The sequence below is a fragment of the Callithrix jacchus genome, chromosome 22, assembly GCF_049354715.1.
Source record: "Callithrix jacchus isolate 240 chromosome 22, calJac240_pri, whole genome shotgun sequence".
Classification (NCBI taxonomy): Eukaryota; Metazoa; Chordata; class Mammalia; order Primates; family Cebidae; genus Callithrix; species Callithrix jacchus.
The window spans coordinates 1,134,119-1,154,927 of record NC_133523.1 but is presented as its reverse complement, the minus strand read 5'-3'; the positions used below and the strand labels follow the sequence as shown (position 1 = coordinate 1,154,927).

The 20,809-nt window shown below is 62.3% G+C and overlaps 1 protein-coding gene across 3 annotated transcripts; it reads right to left on the bottom strand.

The window, feature by feature from the left end:
- Window positions 1–130: 130 nt before the first annotated feature.
- Window positions 131–19,793, bottom strand: STK11 (serine/threonine kinase 11). Of its 3 annotated transcripts, none has more exons than XR_004738094.3 (10): window positions 18,336–19,793; window positions 8,271–8,354; window positions 7,426–7,515; window positions 6,404–6,536; window positions 6,195–6,331; window positions 5,603–5,730; window positions 5,010–5,067; window positions 3,896–4,083; window positions 1,101–3,502; window positions 131–499 (listed from the first exon to the last, which is right to left on the bottom strand). XR_004738094.3 is itself a non-coding variant. In XM_078361342.1 (10 exons), exons 1-9 carry the CDS (start codon window positions 18,623–18,625, stop codon window positions 1,117–1,119), a joined length of 1,302 nt encoding a protein of 433 aa, XP_078217468.1. In that variant the 5' UTR covers window positions 18,626–19,793; the 3' UTR covers window positions 131–604; window positions 1,101–1,116. The 3 variants fall into 3 exon arrangements, 2 of the variants coding, with proteins under 2 accessions (XP_078217468.1, XP_035141154.3); XM_078361342.1 differs by having other exon boundaries at window positions 131–604; window positions 1,101–1,310; XM_035285263.3 differs by having other exon boundaries at window positions 1,101–1,310.
- Between the last annotated feature and the right edge of the window lie 1,016 nt (window positions 19,794–20,809).

Genomic DNA, 20,809 nt, shown 5'->3' with positions numbered 1-20,809 from the left:
TCCCGCGTGCTCCATTTTCTCTGGGATCCCGGAGCGCGGTGGCCTTGGGGGAGGCCGAAGTGGGGCGACCCGATTGCGCCGTGACGGCCCCGCCACCCAGCAGCCCCCAAACACCCCTCACAGCCACAGCTCAAATCCACCTTTTATTTTTTCTTAAAAAAAAAAAAAAAAGAAAAATGGAACCAACCAAACAACAAAGCCGAGGCCTCCCTCCGCGGCTCCCGGGCGGCGCTGCATGCATGGCGGGCGGGCTGGAGCCCGCAGTCTCCGCGTAAAGTGCATCGGGGCCGCCTCCCGCCTCCCTCTCCCTCTCCCGCCCGCCCGGGGCCACCGAGTCAACCAGCTGCGGGCCCTGCCGGCTGACACCGCTGCGCCCGGTCCCTGCGGGGGCTCCTGAAGTCCTGGGGCGCGGTCAGCAGAGGCACCAGGGCCGCCTCTCCGGGAGGGCGGGACCGGCAGGAAGACGGAGGAGGGCCCGGCGCGGGCCCCTGGACATGGACTGCAGGGAGGAAGGGCAGAGGTCAGCCTGGGCACGGGTTCTCCGCTTCACGTGGGCCCCTCGCAGGATGGACAGGCAGGTGCAGTCATGGTGGCTACCAGACTCCTGGGGGGACAGGCTTCAGCCTAAGGTCCCCATCCGTCCCCCATCCTCAGCAGGCGACAGGGAGAGGGGCAGGCACACAGGGAGAGGGAAGGCAGCATCTGGCTGGGCAGCCTGGCAGGATCATGGAAGCCGCAGCCCCTCCCCACCAGCTGCCACCCACTCATGCATCAAAAGCCTCCAGGCTGAACCCAGTGTAACCCTTTCCTGGGAGCAGCCTGGGCATGGGTAGGAGCCACCCGGCCCAGGACAGGGTCCTCTGAATGCACCCACTTCAGAGGTGGCTGTGAGGATGGCATGACCCCCTTGGAGCCCAGCCACACATATACCTCCGTGACTAACACGCAGGCCAGAGACCAGGCCCCAAGATGCCACTCTCAATGGGGACTGCTATGTGCACAAGCCACCCAGAGGCCACACGGCACCCAGGTGCAGCCTGGAGCGTGACAGTCACTATGACAGTGTCCCCACAGGACCACCCGGGCCCCACCGTGCCCACCTGCAGGCGGCCACCCTCACTGCTGCTTGCAGGCTGACAGCCGGCGGATCCTGCTGCTGGCCGAGCAGGCCTTGCGGGCAGGGTTGGGGGCCCTGCCCTCCGCCTTGGATTTGGTGCTCAGCTGCGCAGTCTCCGTGCCGTTCATGCACACGGCTTTGGGCAGGCCCCGGCTCTGTCCGTTCTGACTGGCCTCCTCTTCTGGGACCTGTCCTGTGAGGGAGATGGCAAGTGTGGCCTAAGCCAGGAGCCTGGCTGGTCCCAGCACAGGCCATGCCCAACCCTGGTCAGGCCCAGGTGTCCCCAGCATGTCCTGGCCCATGCTGCCCCAGCAGCTCTGGGGGGCCCCCCACACCTGGGACGAAATTTCCCACAGATGACCCAGGCAGGAGTGGCCCCCCCCACCCCCCCTGCTGCACCTGCCATGGCCTCGGGTCAGACCCCACCCAGGTACTATCTGCAGGGACCTCGTGAGAAGGAGGCAAGCTGAGGGAGCAGGACCCTCCTATGCCCCCGTGGCCCATGAACATGGCTCTAGAGGCACAGGAGCTGCCACAAGCTCACCTGTGAGACACAAGAGGGCCAGGCTCGGGCCGGCATTCGAGACGCCAGCACAGCCACTCGAGGAGCAGAGCTCAGCCTGCCGGGGCCCCAGCCGTCACCAGCACTCTGGTGGAACCCATGGGCCTGGTGCTGGCCACCCTGGCCAGGTGGACACTGTCCTCACAACGGGAGTGGGGCAAGTGCAGGAGCAGCCCATGTGCCATGCCCGCCAGGAGCCATGGTGGTCGGCAAGGACTCCAGCAACACACTGGCTGCCAAGCCAGCCCCAGACCCTCCTGGGCAGTCTGTGGAAGGCATGAGCCCAGCGCAGAGCCCAGCTCCCAGAAGGGGCCAGCGGCTTGCAGAACTTGCCGCACGCTCGCCCTGTGTGCACAGGAAGTTGATGGCTTTCAAAAGGCACCTTGGTGAGGAGGCCCAGCTGCACCTCCAAGTCTGGGCTTTCGCCCACTCGCATGGGCATGCCGTGGTAGACAAGGCGCCCCAGCCCTGCATCAGTGGGCACAGCCGCCACCAGGCACTGGGGCCATCAGTCCCTCATTCCACCCTATACCCGTCTGCACTGGGGCCCAAGACCTAGCCCAAAGGCCCCTCGCTTGGGCTCCGGTTGTTGGCAGCAGGACGTCCATAGTAAGGACTGACGAGGCAGCAGCCCAGGCTCAGTGCGCAGGATGGCCTGCCCCAATGCGAGGAGCCCTGCAGGTTGGAAATGTGGCTCCCGCTGAAGTCTCAGGCTGAGCCTGTCCCAAGCATCTCAGCAGTGGGAGGGGTATCCACCTGAGTACCCAGTACTGAGTACTGAGGCCTCAGCTATGCTGAGCGGTCCCTGCAGCCCCTGCTGCTGGGTACTCCTTCCTACCACCCATGGTGGGCTCAGCAGGGTCACAAAAAAGGTGGCCCAGCCCCTGCCTTCCTCCCTGGCACCTTGCCCCAGGGCAGCCCAGATCTCCCACAGGCCTAAGTCTCCCCGGGGAGGTGGGGGGGAGCTAGTGCTGGGTCCTGGCCTGCAGGAGCGGCCACAGGGTCAGCATGTGGCCCACGTCCCAGTGGGGTTCTGGCAGCCGGGTCCTGCCCGGCATCACCTGACTGCCAGTCTCAGGGCCCCAGTGCTCTGAAAGGTCAAATTGCACCCAGGCCCATGGATGGGCATCATGAGGGGACCCCACCTCCCAGGACATCAGGTGACCAGGGTGCCCAGCAGCACCTCCCATCCCAACAGACACAGCAACCGTGGTACTGGAGCTACAAGAGCCCAGGAGGCAAAATCCTGTGCCGCCGGGGCCCCTACACGCTGTGCCCTCCCAGGCCCCCCTGCACACTTCGCCCTCCCAGGAGTAGCTCCTGAGCTGAGCCTAGGGGTTTGCTGAGGGGCCCCGGGATGCTGTAGGACCTAATGGGCTCTCTGCAGGGTAAGGATCTCTACGTGGGAAGGCAGACACCGGGGCTCACTGAAGGAGGTGAGTGAGCTCCTGTGCACTGGGTCCTCACATCCTAACCTTCCTGGCACACTCGCCTTCTCAGGCCGGACCCTGCCCACCACTTCCTGCTGCAATAGTAAAAGATAAAGCCCCCCACACTCCAGCCCAGGCACAGCAACATCCACCTGCAGATACATGCAAAGCGCTTTATGATCCAGCCCAGCCCTGCACAGCACAGAGCTGAGCCGGGAGCCTGGCAGGGAGGGGCCGGCTGCCAGTGCAGCCGCCCGTGCTAAGGCCCTGAGCTCCTCCTCGGGCACGACTGCAGCGCCGGCCTCGAGGTATCCTCTCCTGAAAGGTCTGAGCCCTCGCTCTTCTGCAAGCCGCACTCCGCTCTAAGCCCTGCCTCAGGCGCCTCCTCGCCACCTGGGGAAGAAGGGTGGCCAGCGTCAGGCCCAGCGGGAGGGAGGGCCACTGGACCCTCTCTTGTGCCAGCTGAGGGGCCACCCTGCACCCTGACTCTGACCCACCCTCCCCCGACCACAGGCCTCCCCCGCCTGCTCCTGCTGGAACTCAGGCCGAGGCCGATGGGCGGTGCCTGGCTGGGCAGCACCAGGGGAGGAGCCTGAGGAACCCTCCCGGCCAGATAGGCCTTGGCCGGTGCCCCTGCCACCCCCACACTTTCAGCCATGTCACAGCAGCCCAGGGCGGAGGCGGCCTGCAGGTGGGCTGGAGGCTTTGGGGACATGGATTGGCCACCAGAGGGCAGAAGCTGCCCTCACCACAGACAGGCAGGCGCCCTGCTCCAGCGGGACTCACCGGGCACCGTGAGGTCCTGAGTGTAGATGATGTCGTCCTCGATATCGAAGAGGTCCTCGTCCTCGTCGGCACCGTGCAGGTCTTCCAGGTAGGGCACCACAGTCATGCTGCGCCACCGGTCCTTGGTGTCCGGGCTTGGCGGGATGGGCACCGGTGCTTCAGCTGGTGGGTGTTTCTTCCGGAACCAGCTGCAAATGCCCAGAAGCAGTGGCACCTATCAGGCCGGCACAGGGCAGTCCAGCTGCCCAACCCCGCTCCTCGGAGCTGGGACCAGGCAATGCGAGGGGTGGCCGTGACCACAGCAGCTCAGCTATGCCCTCCTGGAGCAGCCAGGCTGCCAGGGCCCTACAGCTCTGACCTCACTCCAAACCTGACACGTCTCCTCCACCCCAAGGCCTGACCCCCATGCCCCGTTTCAGCCTCAGATCTGTCTCCCAGGTGGCATTCAGAAGCCAGGGCACCCCCCAGATGCAGGTCAGCAAAGGCCAGAAGGGAGGCCACGTGCACATCCAGCCCAGGAGGCTATCGGAGGGCAGCCCCAGCCCCCACCAGGCTCCCAGCTGCCCCAAGCTGCCCAAAGATGCCCCAGGCACAATCAGCACCAGCGCCTCAGGGGTCCAAACACTCCCACTCAGGCCTTGTTGGACAGCTGAGGAACTCTGAGGGCTTTAGCAGAAGGTTCAAGGACCCCCCGCCCAGGGGCTGGCCCAGGAGGTGAGGGAGGTGGCACTGCAGGGCCTGCTGACCCCACCCACTGCCTTGTCTTCCCTGTGGTGGAGCTGGGGGCCCTGGGCTGGATCCCAGTGAGGAAGGAAAAGGAAGACCCTCCAAGTGCCCGGGCCAGCCGTGCCTTTCCTGGCCCAATGCCAGGCCTGGAGCAGGGATGGACACATGACCTCACTCAGACCCCAGCACAGACAAAGCCTGTCTGGCCAGCAAGGGGGCGCTGCCCAGAGACCCCCCTCAGGCCCCGAGAATTGTGAGCACTGTACGTGATCCTGCCCTAGACCCAGACCGGCACTCCCACCACATCCCCCACCACGCCCCCTGCTCCGGCCCCCACTCAAGCAGCTGCCCCCATGGCCGGCTTCCCTGTGGCCTTGGCCCCACTCACCTGTGCTGCCGGATCTGCCGTATGGAGAACCTCTTGGCCGGCTCATACTCAAGCATCCCTGAGGAGAGGCAGGTGAGGAGCCGGGCAGCGCCAGGCACAGGACTGAGACCCCACCAACCTTCCCCACCTGCCCAGCCTCTGCTGTCAAGCCCTGGGTGACGCCTGGATGCTCCCAAGGGCGGCCTCCCTGACAGAGGCCACTCCAGGGGACATCACTGCATGGTGGATGGGCGACCAGTGCCACCTGCTGCCACTCGCAGATGTGCAGCAGCGTGAGCCTGGCAGACCCTGCAGGCCAGGGAGCTCAGAGGCCCGGGCGGGGGGGGGGAAGAGCAGGGCAGCGCTACCTTCAAGGGTGGGAGTACAAAGGGGGAACACAAGGCCCAGAAGAAAGGGTGGAGTTGAGTAATGGCGGCGGCGGGGAGGGCCGGGGAGGACCTTTGGGGAGGCCGCCCTCTCCAGTCAGTCCTCTCAATGCCCTGCTAGGGTCCCTAGGGCCAGCAGCCACCCACCTGACACCCCCAGCCTGCATTTCTGCACAAAACCCCCTCCTCCCTGTGGAGGGGCTGTGGGCACAGGGATGAGGCTCCCACCTTTCAGCAGGTCGGAGAGCGGGGGGCCACAGTCGCCTGGGATCGCGTAGCTCCCCTTCCCAATGTTCTCGAACAGCTTATAGATGTTGTCCCCCTCGAAGGGGTACAGGCCCGTGGTGATGTTGTAGCTTCATTTCAAGGAGAAGGAAGGGGGCGTGGTCAGCCACGGTGGTCGATGCCCTGGGAGTCCCAGCTCTGCAGCCCTCGTGTGGCCGCTGGAGCGCAGGCCGTGCGAGCTCAGGGACACCTCTGTCGTCACCCCCTCCCACTAGCAGAGGCCGCGGGGCAGGAGGGGGGTGTCCTCTGGACCCACCTGGGGTAGGGGCTTGGAGCCAATCTCACCCACCTGGCTTCCCTGTGGGGCTCTGGGAGTGAGGGTGGGCTGTGCCACTGTGAAGACACCCGACATGCCAGGCCGCACCTCCCACGGTGAAATACCATGTGCTCTGGGAGTCACACCTCAGGTAAGCACCCCCCAGCGGCTGTGGCCAGCAAGGGACTGGGCTGATGGCCATGCCCTGTGCCTACCCAAGACACAGAGGCCCCTCCAAGCTGTGTGTATGGTGAGTGCTGGGACAGCCGGGGCACTTACAGGGTGACCCCAGCTGACCAGATGTCCACCTTGAAGCCTGAGAAGGTGTCCAGGCCGTTGGCAATCTCGGGGGGCTGGAACGCTGGGGAGCCCTGGCTTGTCCGGCAGGTGTCATCTGCCGCAAACGGGTGCAGTGCCTGTGGAGATGCCGCGCAGCCCTCAGAGAGTGCCGGGACGGGGCGCCCCAGGGCCCCCCAGCGCGTGCCTACCTCAGCTACGCCCAGGTCGGAGATCTTGAGGGTGCCGCCGGTGGTCAGCAGTAGGTTCCCCGGCTTGATGTCTTTGTGCACGATGCCCTGGCTGTGCAGGTACTCCAGGCCGTCGATCAGCTGGCAGAAGTACCTGCGGGCAGCACAGCACACACCTGTCTCAGGGCCGAGGCCACCCCGCCCATCACAGGCTCTCCTCTGCAGCCACCTGGGAGCCTCCCAAACACCACAGGCACAGCTGGGGAGTCACAGGGTCCAGGCACACCGGACAGCGGAAAGGTTGGGTCCAGCAGGGAGCCTCGCCCGCACTGGCAGTGACCACCCTTGTCAGGCTGAGCCACATCAGGCAGGGCCCCGGGTGTCCAGAGGTCTCACTTCCCCGTGGGCCACAAGCTGGCTACAGCTGTCTTGGAACAGTAGGCCCCTCCCCTAAGGCCCTTCAGCAGCAAGGGGCCCTGACTCTGGCCACCAGACCTCTACCCAGGAGGGCCGGTCAGGGCAAGGGGATGCCGGGGACTGACTGGGGGCAGGCCGCTGGCCTCGGGCAACAGGAGGCAGGAGGCCGGCAGCAGCGTTGCCTGTGGATGCCACAAACGGGGGGTCCCTAAAACTGGTTTTTGTTTGTTTGTTTTCATGAAAACTGTTTTCAAAAATCTCGGGCCGCCAGGCATGGTGGCTCATGCCTGTAATCCCAGCACTTTGGGAGGCCAAGGCAGATGGATCACAAGGTCAGCAGTTCAAGACCAGCCTGGCCAAGATGATGAAACCCATCTCTACTGAAAATACAAAAATTCCAGCTACTCAGGAGGCTGAGGCAGGAGAATTGCTTGAACTCGGGAGGCGGAGGTTGCAGTGAGCCGAGATCGCGCCATTGCACTCCAGCCTGGGCGACAGAGGGAGACTCTGTCTGGAGAAAAACAAACACACAAACAAACAAACAAACAAACTGAGGCCCTCGGGTCAATGAAGGTCAGGACAGGCCCCGTGGGTACCGGGAAAGGAGCGGCCCCGCCCGCACGCACCCGTGGGCCTGGCACAGCGGGAAGCGCCTCTCGGGCACGCTGTCCAGCATCTCCTGCATGCCGCAAACACAATACTCCATCACCATATACGTGCGGGGGTGCTAAGGACACAGCTCAGGAGCGGCCCCGCCCACAGGGCTCTGAAGGGACCCGCGCACCCACCCTGCCACTCCCACCCTGCCACTCCCCGGGGCCACACCTCTACAAAGGCCCAGGGCCCTGGAGTCCCAGGAGGAAGCCGGAGAAGGTGTGAAGGACAGGGCTCTCCGGCAGCGTTCCTGCGGGGCTCCCTTTCCCCACCCTGCCCACAAGCAGGGGCAAGGCCTCCCAGACTCCGCCACGAGCAGGCTCGGGGCCACGTAAGACAGGCCCAGGCTCTTGGCCTTGCAGCTCAGGGAACACAGCCCCAGCCTCAGGACCACTTCTAGCTCTTGCTCTGGGCACAGGGCCCCGGGAAGGACAGTCCCCGTAGGGAGGCTGTGCCCACAGGACCCACTGGGGGCATCTACAGATGACACGAGGACATGCCTGGCCATGAGGAAAATGGCCCACAACACTAGCCTGTGTCTCAGGCCCCGGCCGCACCCTCATTAGCCAGGGAGGAGATGTGAGAAAAACGGGTCCTGACACCCCCCATGACACAGGGCTGGGGCTTGGGGCCCCTTTCAGCAAGCGGTTAGCTGTTGCCACAATGGCTGACCTCTGGGGAACCAGGGAAAGCCACTGCCCTCGTGTGCCAGTATCCTTCAGGGAGATGAGACGGGGTACAGACCTTAGGGCAGCCCGACCCAGGGCCCCCCAGCCCCTCCCACGGAGGCCCCGCAGCTCAGCGCTGGGAAGGATATATTTTCTGCTTCTCTTCGTTGTATAACACATCCACCAGCTGGATGACGTTTTTGTGCCGTAACCTCCTCAGCAACTGAATTTCCCTGGGACAGAGAGGAAAAAGGTGTCAGCTGATCCCCCGATGTCAGTGACATGACCCAAATCCCCGGGGTCGGCCTCCCCATCTCCCCACGGAGGTGGCACATCTGGCTCCCTTCCCTGGAGAGAAGCTATGGGTTCAGACTGCTGGGGCACGGCCCTGCAGGGGCCACACTTCCAGGCTCGGGGCGGCAGGGGAAGGGAAGGCGGCGCCCTGGCTGGTGAGGGCTCTGGAGGACTGGGTGAGAACACTCTTAATTCAGCTGTTACGCAGTCACAGTTGTGCTTTCTAGACACAAGACTACTGCCACAGTAGCACAGATGGAGCCCAGACGATGGGAGGAAACAGGGCCTTGGGGCCCTGGTGACGCCTCTGTTGCCCAGTATGGTCCCATGCTTCCAAGGGCTCCCCACTCCTCTGAGGGTCCCAGGCCTTGGAGAGTGGGCTGCAGGTGAGCTGAAAAGATGGCCCACAGGAAGGGGCACCCGGAGAAGGAGAAGCCAGCCGCTGAAGCCATTGCGGGGTCTGCCATGACCACCCGCCTGTCACAAGGGTTGGTGTCCGGTGCCCAGGGCCCAGCAGGCCAGAAGGCACTGCCTCCTCTGCAGCTGCTGCCCTGTTGCGGACATCTCATTTCTCCAGAGTGACCCTGCCAGGCACGATGGCTCCCGCCTGTCATCCCAGCACTTCAGGAGGCTAAGGCGGGGGGATCGTTTGAGGTCAGGACTTCGAGACCAGCCTGTAATGTGGCAAACGCTGTCTCTACTAAAAACACAAAAGTTAGGCAGCTCATGGTGACTCAGGCCTGTAATCTCAGCACTTTGGGAGGCCGAGGGCAGCAGGTCACCTGGGGTCAAGAGATCGAGACCATCCTGGACAACATGGTGAAACCCTGTCTCTACCGTAAATACAACGATTAGCTGGGTGTGGCGCATGCCTACAGTCCCAGCTACTTGGCAGGCTGAGGCAGCAGAATCGCTTGAACCTGACTGATTTTGTTTGGTTTGTTTTGAGATGGAGTCTCGCTCTATTGCCAGGCTGGAGTGCAGTGTCGCGATCTTGGCTCACTGCAACTTCTGCCTCCTGGGTTCAAGCAATTCTTCTGCCTCAGCCTCCCCAGTAGCTGGGACTGCAGGCATGCGCCACCACGCCCGGCTAAGTTTTGTGTTTTTAGTAGAAACGGGGTTTCAGCACGTTGGCCACAATAGTCTTGATCTCTTGGCCTCGTGATCCGCCCGCCTCAGCCTCCCAAAGTGCCCAGCCACCTCGCCCAGTCGACAGGATCCCAATCCAGGAAGTGGATTCAGAGTGGCTGCGGCTGGTGGAGGGGACGGAGACTGACACTACAGGAACGGGGCTTGTTTTTAGGGTGACGGAATGTTTTGGAATTAAGTGGTGGCTGCAGAACCGTGTGAATGTACGAAATGCCAATGAACTGCACACTGCGACTGAGTTGTACAGTATGAAACTGTATCTCCAGTCTATACATCCTTAACAGGAAGCGCAAGCACGGAGCATGGAAAATAGAGGGGGGGGGGGGGCGGACACGGCTCGCGCCTGTAATCCCAGCACTTTGGGAGACTGAGGTGGCAGGATCACCTGGGGTCGGGAGTTCGAGACCAGCCTACCCAATATGGTGAAACCTCCTCTCTACTAAAACTATAGAAGTTAGGCGGGCATGGCGGTGCACACTTGCCGTCCTGGCTACTGAGGAGGCCAAGGCACAAGAATCACTTGAACTCTGGAGGTGGAAGGTGCAGTGAGCCGAGATCCCACCACTGCACTCCAGCCTGGGCAACAGAGTGAGACTCCATCTCCAAAAATATACCTGGGGGTGACAGGGGTGTCCCATCATGCAGCCTGCCCCGCCCCTGCCTAGGGCTCCATGAAACAGGGTGGCAGAGGTATCCCATCACTCATCCTGCCTGGCCCCTGCCCAGGGCTCCATGAAACGGGGTGACAGGGGTGTCCCACCACTCATCCTGCCTGGCCCCTGCCCAGGGCTCCATGAAACGGGGTGGCAGAGGTATCCCATCACTCATCCTGCCTGGCCCCTGCCCAGGGCTCCATGAAACGGGGTGGCAGAGGTGTCCCATCACTCATCCTGCCCCGCCCCTGCCCAGGGCTCCATGAAACGGGGTGGCAGAGGTATCCCACCACTCATCCTGCCCCGCCCCTGCCCAGGGCTCCATGAAACGGGGTGGCAGAGGTGTCCCACCACTCATCCTGCCCCGCCCCTGCCCAGGGCCGCCTGTTGCTGGAAGCCTCAGCTCACGACTCCCAGTGCATTAAGAATCCCAAGGCTCTGACACTGCTCCCTGCCCTCAGTGCAATCTCAGACGGCCAAGACCAGGGCTCTGTCAGGGCTGCAGGCTGCACTGGGGCTGGGCCGGGACAAGGGGCCACCAGATCGGACAGCAGCTGGGAGAGCAGGATGGAGGGAAAGGAAGCTGGGTGAAAGGACAGGGGCACAGAGAGGCACCACTGAGTGCCTGCCTCCAGCCCCTGGCTGTGCCCAGCACCCTGCCCTGCGGAGCGTCCCCACTCCCCACTGGTTGCAGCGGGCCTGGTCTTCTCGCTGGGAAGCCCTGCATTTCCGTTCTCCCCGGGCTATGTGGCGGTGGCACCAATTCCCAGCAAGGTCCGGCAAGGCTATTTATAGAGTTGGCCAGGGCCTGTGTCCACAGGCTGGCAGGCACCCAGGGCACTGAGGGGGACGCTGACGGCCAGGCTGGGCTCAGCAAAGGCTCCGGGGCCCAGTGCCCTCCTGCCTGCCAGGCTGCTCAGGAGAGCTCGGGGTGGGCCCAAGAGGCCCGGTTGAGCCCCAGTTCCCCTTGTCCCCTGGAATCTGTGTGGCCCTAACCGCCCCCCCCCGCTGATGAGGGCCACAGCCCAATCCTGCGAGCCAAGACTTGCCTTCTGTTCAGAGGAGACCGAGTGGTGGTGGGTGGGGAGGGTGCTGTTTTCAGATCGGGACCAGCCTGAGCCCCGACCAGGCCAGTCCAGGGCCCTCCCCAGTGTCGGGATGAGCCGCTTCATGTTAGGGGGCCACTGCCTAAGGGACACCAGAGCCGACGGAGGCTGCCACTGGCCAGCAGAGGCCGGATGCTCGGACACCAGGCCCCGAGAGCCTGATGCTCAGCCATGAGGCAAAGGTGCCCCTCCCTTGGCAGAAGCCGGCTACAGGCAGCGACGGTGGCCCAGGACACCCTCTTCCAGCCTCCTCAGTGTGGCCAGGGGAGCCACGGGACCCTCGGGGCCAGCACCGCTCTCGTCCACCTCCTGTTGCCCAGGCAGGGACCACCCCACACCCACCCAGGCTCCAGTGCAGTCCTAACCCCGAGGAGGGGCAGTCAGGCCTCAGAGTCTTACTTAGGGGCTGCATGGCCCTAAATGCACATGAGGATTGGAGACTCGGTCCTGGAAACCTCCCTGCACTGACGAGGGTGGGGACTCAGTCCTGGAAACCTGTGCCGGCCACCACCTGCTGACACCACGTCTCCCCCACGAGCCCTCATTCTACAGGTGGGGAAACAGGAACAGGAGGAACCTGCCCGCACTGAGGGTGCCAGCCCCTTCCACTGCCCTGCCCCTGCCTCCCCTCCACAGGGACACTGCACAGCAACCGAAACAAGGAGCAGCCCGGCGTTCCTCAGCAGGTGGGCACAGACACGGGACACTGGGTTGTCTGTTTAACTAAAAGGGACCAAGACATTCTGCGCAGGCACACGAGTCCCCTGATTTACGCCAGGGGAGAAGCAGGGGTGGAGCACCCTCTGCCTGCTGGCAGTCACCTCTGGGATGCTGGGGCACATCAGCCTCTCTAGATCGCCAGGCTTCCTCTGCTGTCTCCAGCCAGATAAAGAACAGAACATGAACAAGAGCCACAGGGAACCCTAAGAGCTCGGCGAGAGGGAAGCCCGGCTGTTAGGGCATTGCCAGTTGCTCCCAGGTACCACATGAGGAACCCGCTGGCCTTGCCCAGGCAGTGTGGACTGTTTTGCTGACTTGATTAGCCAGACAGGAAACAGGAAGCAGAGTCATAAACGCCACTCAAGCTCACAGAGGGATGGGGGTAGGAGCCCCCATCAGCCTAGAAACAGATCATACGGGGAAGAGACGGCTCAGCCTCCTGAGGCTCAGAGCAGGACTGGGAGGCACATGGATTCCCAGGAACTCCCACCTCCAGACCACATGCCCTAGTCCCTGTGGACGTGGCTTAAACAAGGCCCTCAGGAGGCATTCGATGCGGATGCCAACTGGGTGCACGGGCACCAAAGCACCCACGATTCACAGGCAGAGGTGGGGGCAGCCCGAGTGTCCACCCGCAGATGAGCGGTCCAACACGGCGCGGCCCTCCACGCGCTGGAACGTGACAGAGACGTGCACAGCAGCAGGGCTCGGACCCAGGCCACAGCGCGGATGCACCTTGAGGACGGCACCCTCCGTGAGACATGCCGGACACAAAATGCCACACGGTGTGTGACTCCATTTCCGTGAAACGTCCAGGTCAGACCCATCCTGGGTGTCAGGACTGGGGAGGGAATGGGGAGTGACGGCTCACGGAGAAGGGGTTCCCCACTGAGGTAATGGGAATGTTCTGAAAGCTGACAGAGGTGACAGTTGCACACTACATGCCACTGAATCGCACCCTTTAAAACCGTCAACTTGGCCAGGTGCAGTAGCTCACGCCTGTAATGCCAGCAGATCACAAAGCCTGGCCAACACGGTGAAACCCCATCTCTACTAAAAATAGAAAAACTAGCCGGGCATGTTGGCGGGGCGTGGTGGTGGGGGCCTGTAATCCCAGCTACTCAGGAGGCTGAGACAGGACAACCCCTTGAACCAGGGAGGCAGAGGGTGCAGTGAACCAAGATTGCGCCATTGCACTCCAGCCTGGGGACAGCAAAACACTGTCTCAAACAAACAAAAAAAATCATAATGACGAAAAGGTGACATTTTCTGCTGAGACGGAGTCTCGCTCTGTGGCCAGGCTGGGTGCAGTGGCGCGATCTCAGCTCACCGCAGCCTCCACCTCCCAGGTTCAAGCGATTCTCCTGCCTCAGCCTCCCGAGTAGCTGGGATTACAGACGCCCACCACCAAGCCCAGCTAATTTTTGTATTTTAAGTAGAGACGGGGTTTTACCATATTTACCAGACCGGTCTCAAACTCCCGACCTCGGGTGATCCATCCACTTTAGTCTACCAAAGTGCTGGGATTACAGGCGTGAGCCACCACGCCAGGCCAAGGTGAGCTTTATGATATGTGAATTCCATGCCAATAAAACTATTGGCAGGTTGCAGTGGCTAGCAGGTGGTAGCTTGAGTCTAGGAGTTTGAGACCAGCCTGGTCAACAGGGTGAAACCCCATCTCTACAAAAGAGGAGCCTGGGTGGCAGTGAACGCCTGTAGTCCCAGCACTTAGGGCAGGAGGATCACCTGAGCCCAGTGCTCTCCAGCCTGGCTGGTACAGTGAGACTGTCACCACAGCCGGGCGCAGTGGCTCACACCTGTAATCCCAGCACTTTGGGAGGCCAAGGCAGGCGGATCACCTGAGGTCAGCATTTCAAGACCCTCCTGGCCAACATGCTGAAACCCCATCTCTACTAAAAAATAAAATAAAATAAAATATAAAAATTAGCTGTGCACGGTGGGGCCTGCCTGGAATCCCAGGTACTTGGGAGGCTGAGGCAGGAGAATCATTTGAACCTTAACCTGGGAGACAGAGGTTGCGGTGAGCCAAGACTGTGCCACTGCACTCTAGCCTGGGCAAAAAGAGGAAAACATCATGTCAAAAAAAAAGAAAGAAAGAAAAGAAAACCTAGTCCAATTTGAGAAACACGGTAGTGGATGTGGGACATACAGGACACCAAGCCGCCTCACTGTGACTCCTCACAGCTATGGCAGCACCCCAGATCCTGAGCCAGGAAACATTGCATGCCCGCCCCAGCTGGCAGGGCACCAGGAGCCCACCGTGTGCCCAGCCCAGAACCCCCACTGGACCCATCACCCCTGCTGTTCTGCGGCTGCCCAGCCCCCAAGATTCCATCAACTCTCAGAACTGTCCCTCCCTCTGCCCAGGGACAGGGACAGGGACAAACAGAGCCCTAGAGGACACCCAGGCCTCACATGGCTGCCGCGGGAGCCTGGGCAGATGCTAGAACCCCAGAAACGGAACCTGGGATGTAAAGGTCTACGACGCCCAGGACTGACTCTTGACTCGCAAAAGTCCTGTTTGGCACGGGTCCAAGCATCTGCCAATCACCGCCCCACCCAAGCATACCTCCCGCCTCCTGCTGGACACCACGGGGGCCGTGGGGATGGGAGAGCCACAGACCCCATGTGGTTCCGTTTCCTGTGGCAGCCAGCACGCCCCGATTTTCACATTTCCAACAGGTAGAAAGAAACGACAGGAAAGCACAGTGTTTTACAACACGTGGAAGGGAAAACAAAGGGAAGGGCAGAGGGACTCAGCCCATCTTTTTATACATTTTACAGGCCGGGTTCGGTGGCTCAGGCCTGTAATCCCAGCCCTTTGGGAAGCTGAGGACGGGCAGATAACTTGAGGTCAGGAATTGGAAACCAGCCAGGCCAACAGAGTGAAACCCTCTCTACAAAAATACAAATACCAGCTGAGCATCGTGGCGTGCGCATGTAATCCCAGCTACTCGGGAGGCTGAGACAGAATTGCTGGAACCCGGGAGACAGAGGTTGCGGTGAGCAGAGATCTCCCCACTGCAGTCCAGCCTGGGTGACAGAGTGAGACTCTGTTCCCAAAAAAAAGTTTTACATTTCATTAAAAACTGCCTGGATAGGTTAGGAAAAAAACCAAAAACTCAAAGGAAATACAGCATGATGCCACAGTATTAACATTGAGTAATTTTCTCTTTTTTTTGAGACGGAGTTTCGCTCTTGTTGCCCAGGCTGGAGTGCAATGGTGCGATCTCGGCTCACCGCAACCTCCGCCTCCTGGGTTCAGGCAATTCTCCTGCCTCAGCCTCCCGAGTAGCTGGGACTACAAGGATCCACCACCAAGCCTGGCTAATTTTTGTATTTTTAGTAGAGACGGGGTTTCACCGTGTTGGTCGGGCTGGTCTCGGAACTCCTGCCCTCCTCTGCCTCCCAAAGAGCTGGAATTACAGGCGCCCAGTGAGCCACCGCGCCCGGACCTCTTTTTAAATTCTTGCTGCTTTCTGTAACTTTCCTAGTTCTAACAAGATTATGCTTTTTACTGGTGAGAGCAGGGCAAGGCATGGACTCCAGGGCCACCTTCCTGAGAAGGAAAGGAAGGGAAGGGAAGAGACGCATGCCGGCTCCATCTGCCCCAACCCACCCCCCCTTGGCGGTCGCCCACGCTTTCCACACCAACTGGAGGACCGGACGCCTGAAGCTTGTCTGGAAGGTTCCAGACACTCGCTGTGAGACACAATCTGAGCGGAGTTTATTAAGCTTCCCACATACAAAGGAGGCTTTTTCCCTGCAGCGCTGGCAGCGAGGCTGGCCAAGGCCTCGAGCCTCAGGGCTGGGCAGTGGACACCCCTTCTCCTTGAGAGAGTTTGCACGTGGCGGGCTCCAGTCAGGACACAGCAGCTCCCAGGGAGCTGGAGGAAGTGCAGTGGGTCCTAAATCACAGCTGCAGGCCGCGCAGCTCCTGATGGCAGACGGATCCTGCAGACCGTGAGCAGGATGGGACAGGGCCACCCCTCATCCCAGGGGGACCCGAAAGGGCAAAATCGTTGCACACACAGGGCCAGGATGAAAGTGGATGCGGAACACCAGTGGGGGTGCATCACTCCCTCCACGGCCAGCGAGGTCATGAGTTGTGGGTGGTTTCCACCCGCAGTCCTGTCCAGGTCCTGCCCACCCCTCTGCCTCCCTGCCTCAGTGTCCCATCCTGTTCTCCCATGCACTGGGTGAGACTGATTTCCTGTAACCCTCTGGCTCTGCCCTGCAATTCAGGTGCTCACCTGAGCTCTCGGGAACTCCTCCACCAGCGGCTGAAACCAGGGGGCACACACGCTCAAGTCAGGTTTCCTCCCAACCCAGCGTCTGTCTCCCACTGACCTTGCGTATACATTTGTCAGAACTCAAACCAGATTTTTTTTTTTTTAGACAGAGTCTGGCTCTGTCTCCCAGGCTGAAGTGCAACCGTACACCCTCAGGTCACTGCAACCTCCACCTCCCAAGTTCCAGTGATTCTTTTGCCTCGGCCTCCTGAGTAGCAGGCACCACCATACCAGGATAAGTTTTGTATTTTTAGTAGAAACGGGGTTTCACCATGTTGGCCAGGCTGGTCTTGAACTCCTGACCTCAGGTGATCCGCCAGCCTCAGCCTCCCAAAGTGCTGGGATTACAGGTGTGAGCCACCACGCCCAGCCCCTAAGCATGGGTTTCTGACTGCTGGGAGACAGGCTGTCACTGGCCCCTTCAGAGGCCCAACACTACCCCAGCACAGGGCTCTGCCCTGACCAACCCATCTCATGGAGACCAGGCACAGGAACCGCTCCACTGACCTAAGGCACCAGCCACGCCCTCTACAGTGTCCACACTGGCACTGAAACATCAGAGGCCTCCTGGAAACACAGCCCCTCCCATTTAACCCTGGCTGCTCCAGCCCAGGAGCACGCACCTCACAGCCGGCATGCTGGTTAAGCCGGACATATAGGGTGGCTCACACCTATAAACCCAACACTTTGGGGGCTGAGGCAGGCAGATCACCTGAGGTCCTAAGTTCAAAACCAGCCCGGCCAACACGGGGAAACCCCATCTCTATTAAAAATGCAAAATTAGACGGGCATGGTAGTTTACGTCTGTCATTCCAGCTACTCCGGAGGCTGAGGCAGGAGAATTGCCTGAACCCAGGAGGCGGAGGTTGCAGTGAGCCAAGATCACGCCATTGCACTCCAGCCTGGGCGACAAGATCAAGACTCCATCTCAAAGAAAAAAAAAAAGAAGTGTGTGAGCCCCCCCAGCCCCTGAACAGGAGGGAGGTGAGAGCAGACAGGGCAGGAGCCCCTCCCCAGACCTCCTTTCAAGGTCACATTGCCCCGAGCAGGGTGTCCCTGCCAGTCCCTCTCGGCCTAGCCCAGTAGATGAGGTGCTTTCTCAGAAACAGGAGGCAAAGTTTTGAAAGTTACAGAGGGCGGGGAGAGGAGCAGGGCCTGGGCAGGGCCTGCCAGGCAGAGGCAGGCGCAGCTGTGTCTGGTCCCGATAAGGAAGGGACACCCGCCCCCCACCAGCTGGGAGAGGCTCTGGCCAGGCTGCGCTGCCCTCAGGAGGAGCTTCTCTGCGCAGATGCAGAGACGTCCGGGATGCCCAGCGCCTGAAGTCAGTCTGAAAAGTAAGGTCGTCGGGACACTAGTCGGGAGGGAGGCACCGTCCCCCTCGGGCAGGGCTGTCAGCGCAGGGAGCCAGGGATGCTTCCAGCTCCACATCCCAGGCAAACGAGGAAAGGCTACGTTTCCCTCCCGCTGACTGATAAGCCGGTGCAAACAATTATTTTTGGCAAGCCCGTGGTTCCCCTCCGACAGGATAAACAAATCACATTTCGCCTGTCCCTGGTCACGGCCACACACTGCGCAGAAAACCCACACAAACTCCCGGGGCCCAAATAAACACAGGCTGGTTCCGCTAGGCACCTCTGCCCCACCGACAGCTGGGGGAGCCAAGGGGCCAGACTTAGCGGGCCGGGTGGGGGCCGCTCCCTTCCCAGGAGGGTTTTGCTTCCAGGGCATTTTCACTGGCGTCCAGAAGCCCAAGCAAACGCCCGCCCCGCTGCGACAACTGTCCCCGCCTGCGTGAGAGTCCCCAACGCACACTTCCCACCGGCTCTCCCTGGCTCGGAGGACACAGGCGCTGGCCGGGGCCCGCTCAGGGTGTCAACAGGAAGGAAGGGTGGGGGGGGAGAAGAGAAGGAAGGAAGACGGAACGGTCCGCACAGGGGCTGGCCGGGCCCCCCGCCCCCGCCCCAGGGAGCCGCACTCACTTCTTGACGTTGGCCTCCCCGTTGGGGATCCTCCGCAACTTCTTCTTCTTGAGGATCTTGACGGCCCTGCGACACAGCGTCTCCGAGTCCAGCACCTCCTTCACCTTGCCGTAGGAGCCTTCCCCGAGCAGGTCCCCCATCAGGTACTTGCCGATGAGCTTGGCCCGCTTGCGGCGCGGCTGGTAGATGACCTCGGTGGAGTCGATGCGGTGGATGAACGTGTCCATGCCCACCGACATCAGCTCACCCTCCGGGAACATGCCCAGCTGCGGCGGGTCCGCCACCTCCATGCTGGACCCAGGGTCCTGGAGTCCCGCCGCCAACCCTGAGTCCGCGGGGGAGCGGTCCTTCCGGGTGTCCCGACTTCCCTTCTCCAAAATTTTTAAAAGTAAAAAGAAAAAAAAAAAAAAAAAAAAAAGGCAACGAAAACCCCAGAGCGAAGGGAAAAGCCCTTCTTCCAACAGAAACGATTGTCCTACACGTCGGTCCGGGCTGCGAGTCCGAGCCCGGCGCAGGGTCTGCGGCACCGGCGGGCGCCGGGGGTCCGGGACGGCGGCTCAGACGCGAGTTCCAAGGGGGACCCGGGCCTCGGCACGGGGGTGGGGGGCAACGGCCCGGTCGCGGTCAGCTCCGTCCGCGGGGGCCCTGGGGAGGCCGGCCGGGCTTCTCAGCGCTAGGTCATCCTCCGGGGACCTCAGGCCCGCGGACAAGCAGGAACACGGCCGAGCGCGGTCTTCTCCGGGCCGCCCATCCCACGGGCAGGGTCCGCGACGCCGCTGCCCCCCGGGACCCCCACACCTGGGGAGCGCAACTTCGATGGGGGCGTCTCCGGCGACGCCCCGGTCTCGCCGCTCGTCCCAAGCGCAAACGCTTCGCCGCGGACGCCCGAGGGGACCTCCCGGAGACCGCCGACTGCCGCCGGCCCGGACGAGGGCTCGGGGGGGCTGGGGCGTCCGGCGGCCTCTCGCGGCAGCCAACAGCTCAGCTCACGGCCGGCCACTGCCCGGCGCCCGCGAGGGCTCGCACTGGACGCCCCCCGAGCCCGCCCGCGACCCCCACGGTGGTCTCCGGAGCCCGGCAGGCACCCCCTCCCCGCAAACGTCGGCCCGAGCGCGCGCCCCGCCTTGAGTGCTCTCAGCGTCCGGTCCGCCGGGCGGCGCGGCGGCGGGAGCTCCACGGGGCTCCGGGCGGCCGAGGCGGCGCAGGCCGCAGGCACCGGGCCGGGGGGTTCCCGAGGGTGCCGGGCCCCGGGCGGCGCGTCCCCCTCGCCGCGGCCGCCGCGCGTGTGGAGGAGGCGGAGCGGCGAGGGGGGCCCAGCGCATCCAAGGCCGCGGCAGCAAGTGCCAGCGCCTGCACTCCCTCCGCCACCCCGCGCTTCACTCGCGAGCGCCCCGGACCACCTCCCCCTTCCGCGCCCGACACGCCGCCGCCATCTTGTTTACCTCCCTCCCCCTCCCTGCGCCGCCGCAGACGCCGCACGCCTGGCCGCGGGACACGCCCCTCGCGCCGCCGACGTGCCCACCCATTGGCTGAACCTGCAATCTTGGTTCCCTCTGCCCGCCCCTCCGCAGCTGAGGATTGGAGCGTTTGGACCCGGCCGGGCGCCTGAGCGGGGATTGGTCTGCGTTTGGCCCCACCCGAGGGGTGGATACTGCCCGCTCATTGGCTCTTGGAGGCGCCCGTCATAGGCAGGGGGCGGGAAGCAGGCATGGGGAGGCGACGCCGCGGCTCTGACCTCCGAGGGTTTGGGGACGGGGGACGGGGGTCGTAGGTCATGGACGCAAACGGCCTCGCTCAACGGCTGCGGGGTGAACTCAGCCCGGTGGGTGGGGACCCGGGCTCCCGGACCAAGGAGGAATGGGGGTCACGCCTGCCAGAGCCCCTCCCCGGATTCCCCTTTCGGACGAGGTCAAGGGTCAAAAAGTAACCCAGCGTGGTCAGTTCCGGGCAAAAATCATTGCTTTAAGCCTCTCTTGGCCCAGAGGAGAGAGAAACGCGCGGGGCGGCCTCTGCCCTAGAGGACCTCCCGGGGGACGCCTCGGGACAGCGCGGGGAACGGCCCAGCAGCGGCTTTTGGTGAAAAGCAGGAGTTGCCAAAATACGGCTTCCTGAGGTTGAAAATGCTGAAACCGGCCGGGCGCGGTGGCTCACGCCTGTAATCCCAGCACTTTGGGAAGCCGAGGCGGGTGGATCACTTGAGGTCAGGAGTTCAAGACCAGCCTGGCCAATATGGTGAAACCCCAGCTCTATTTAAAAAAATAATAACAGGGCCGGGCGCGGTGGCTCACGCCTATAATCCCAGCTCTTTGAGAGGCCGAGGCGGGTGGATCACAAGGTCAAGAGATCAAGATCATCCTGGTCAACATGGTGAAACCCCGTCTTTACTAAAAATACCAAAATTAGCTGGGCGTGGTGGCGCGCGCCTGTAGTCCCAGCTACTCGGGAGGCACGAGAATCGCTTGAACCCGGGAGGG

Coding starts and splice junctions, on each gene's coding strand:
- STK11 (XM_078361342.1), bottom strand. CDS start 18,625: ATGGAGGTGGCGGACCCGCCGCAGCTGGGCATGTTCCCGGAGGGTGAG. Junction 7,516..8,270: donor AACGAAGAGAAGCAGAAAAT/ATATCCTTCCCA, acceptor GCACCCCCGCAC/GTATATGGTGATGGAGTATT. Junction 1,311..3,895: donor TCAGGACCTCACGGTGCCCG/GTGAGTCCCGCT, acceptor TCTCCCTCACAG/GACAGGTCCCAGAAGAGGAG.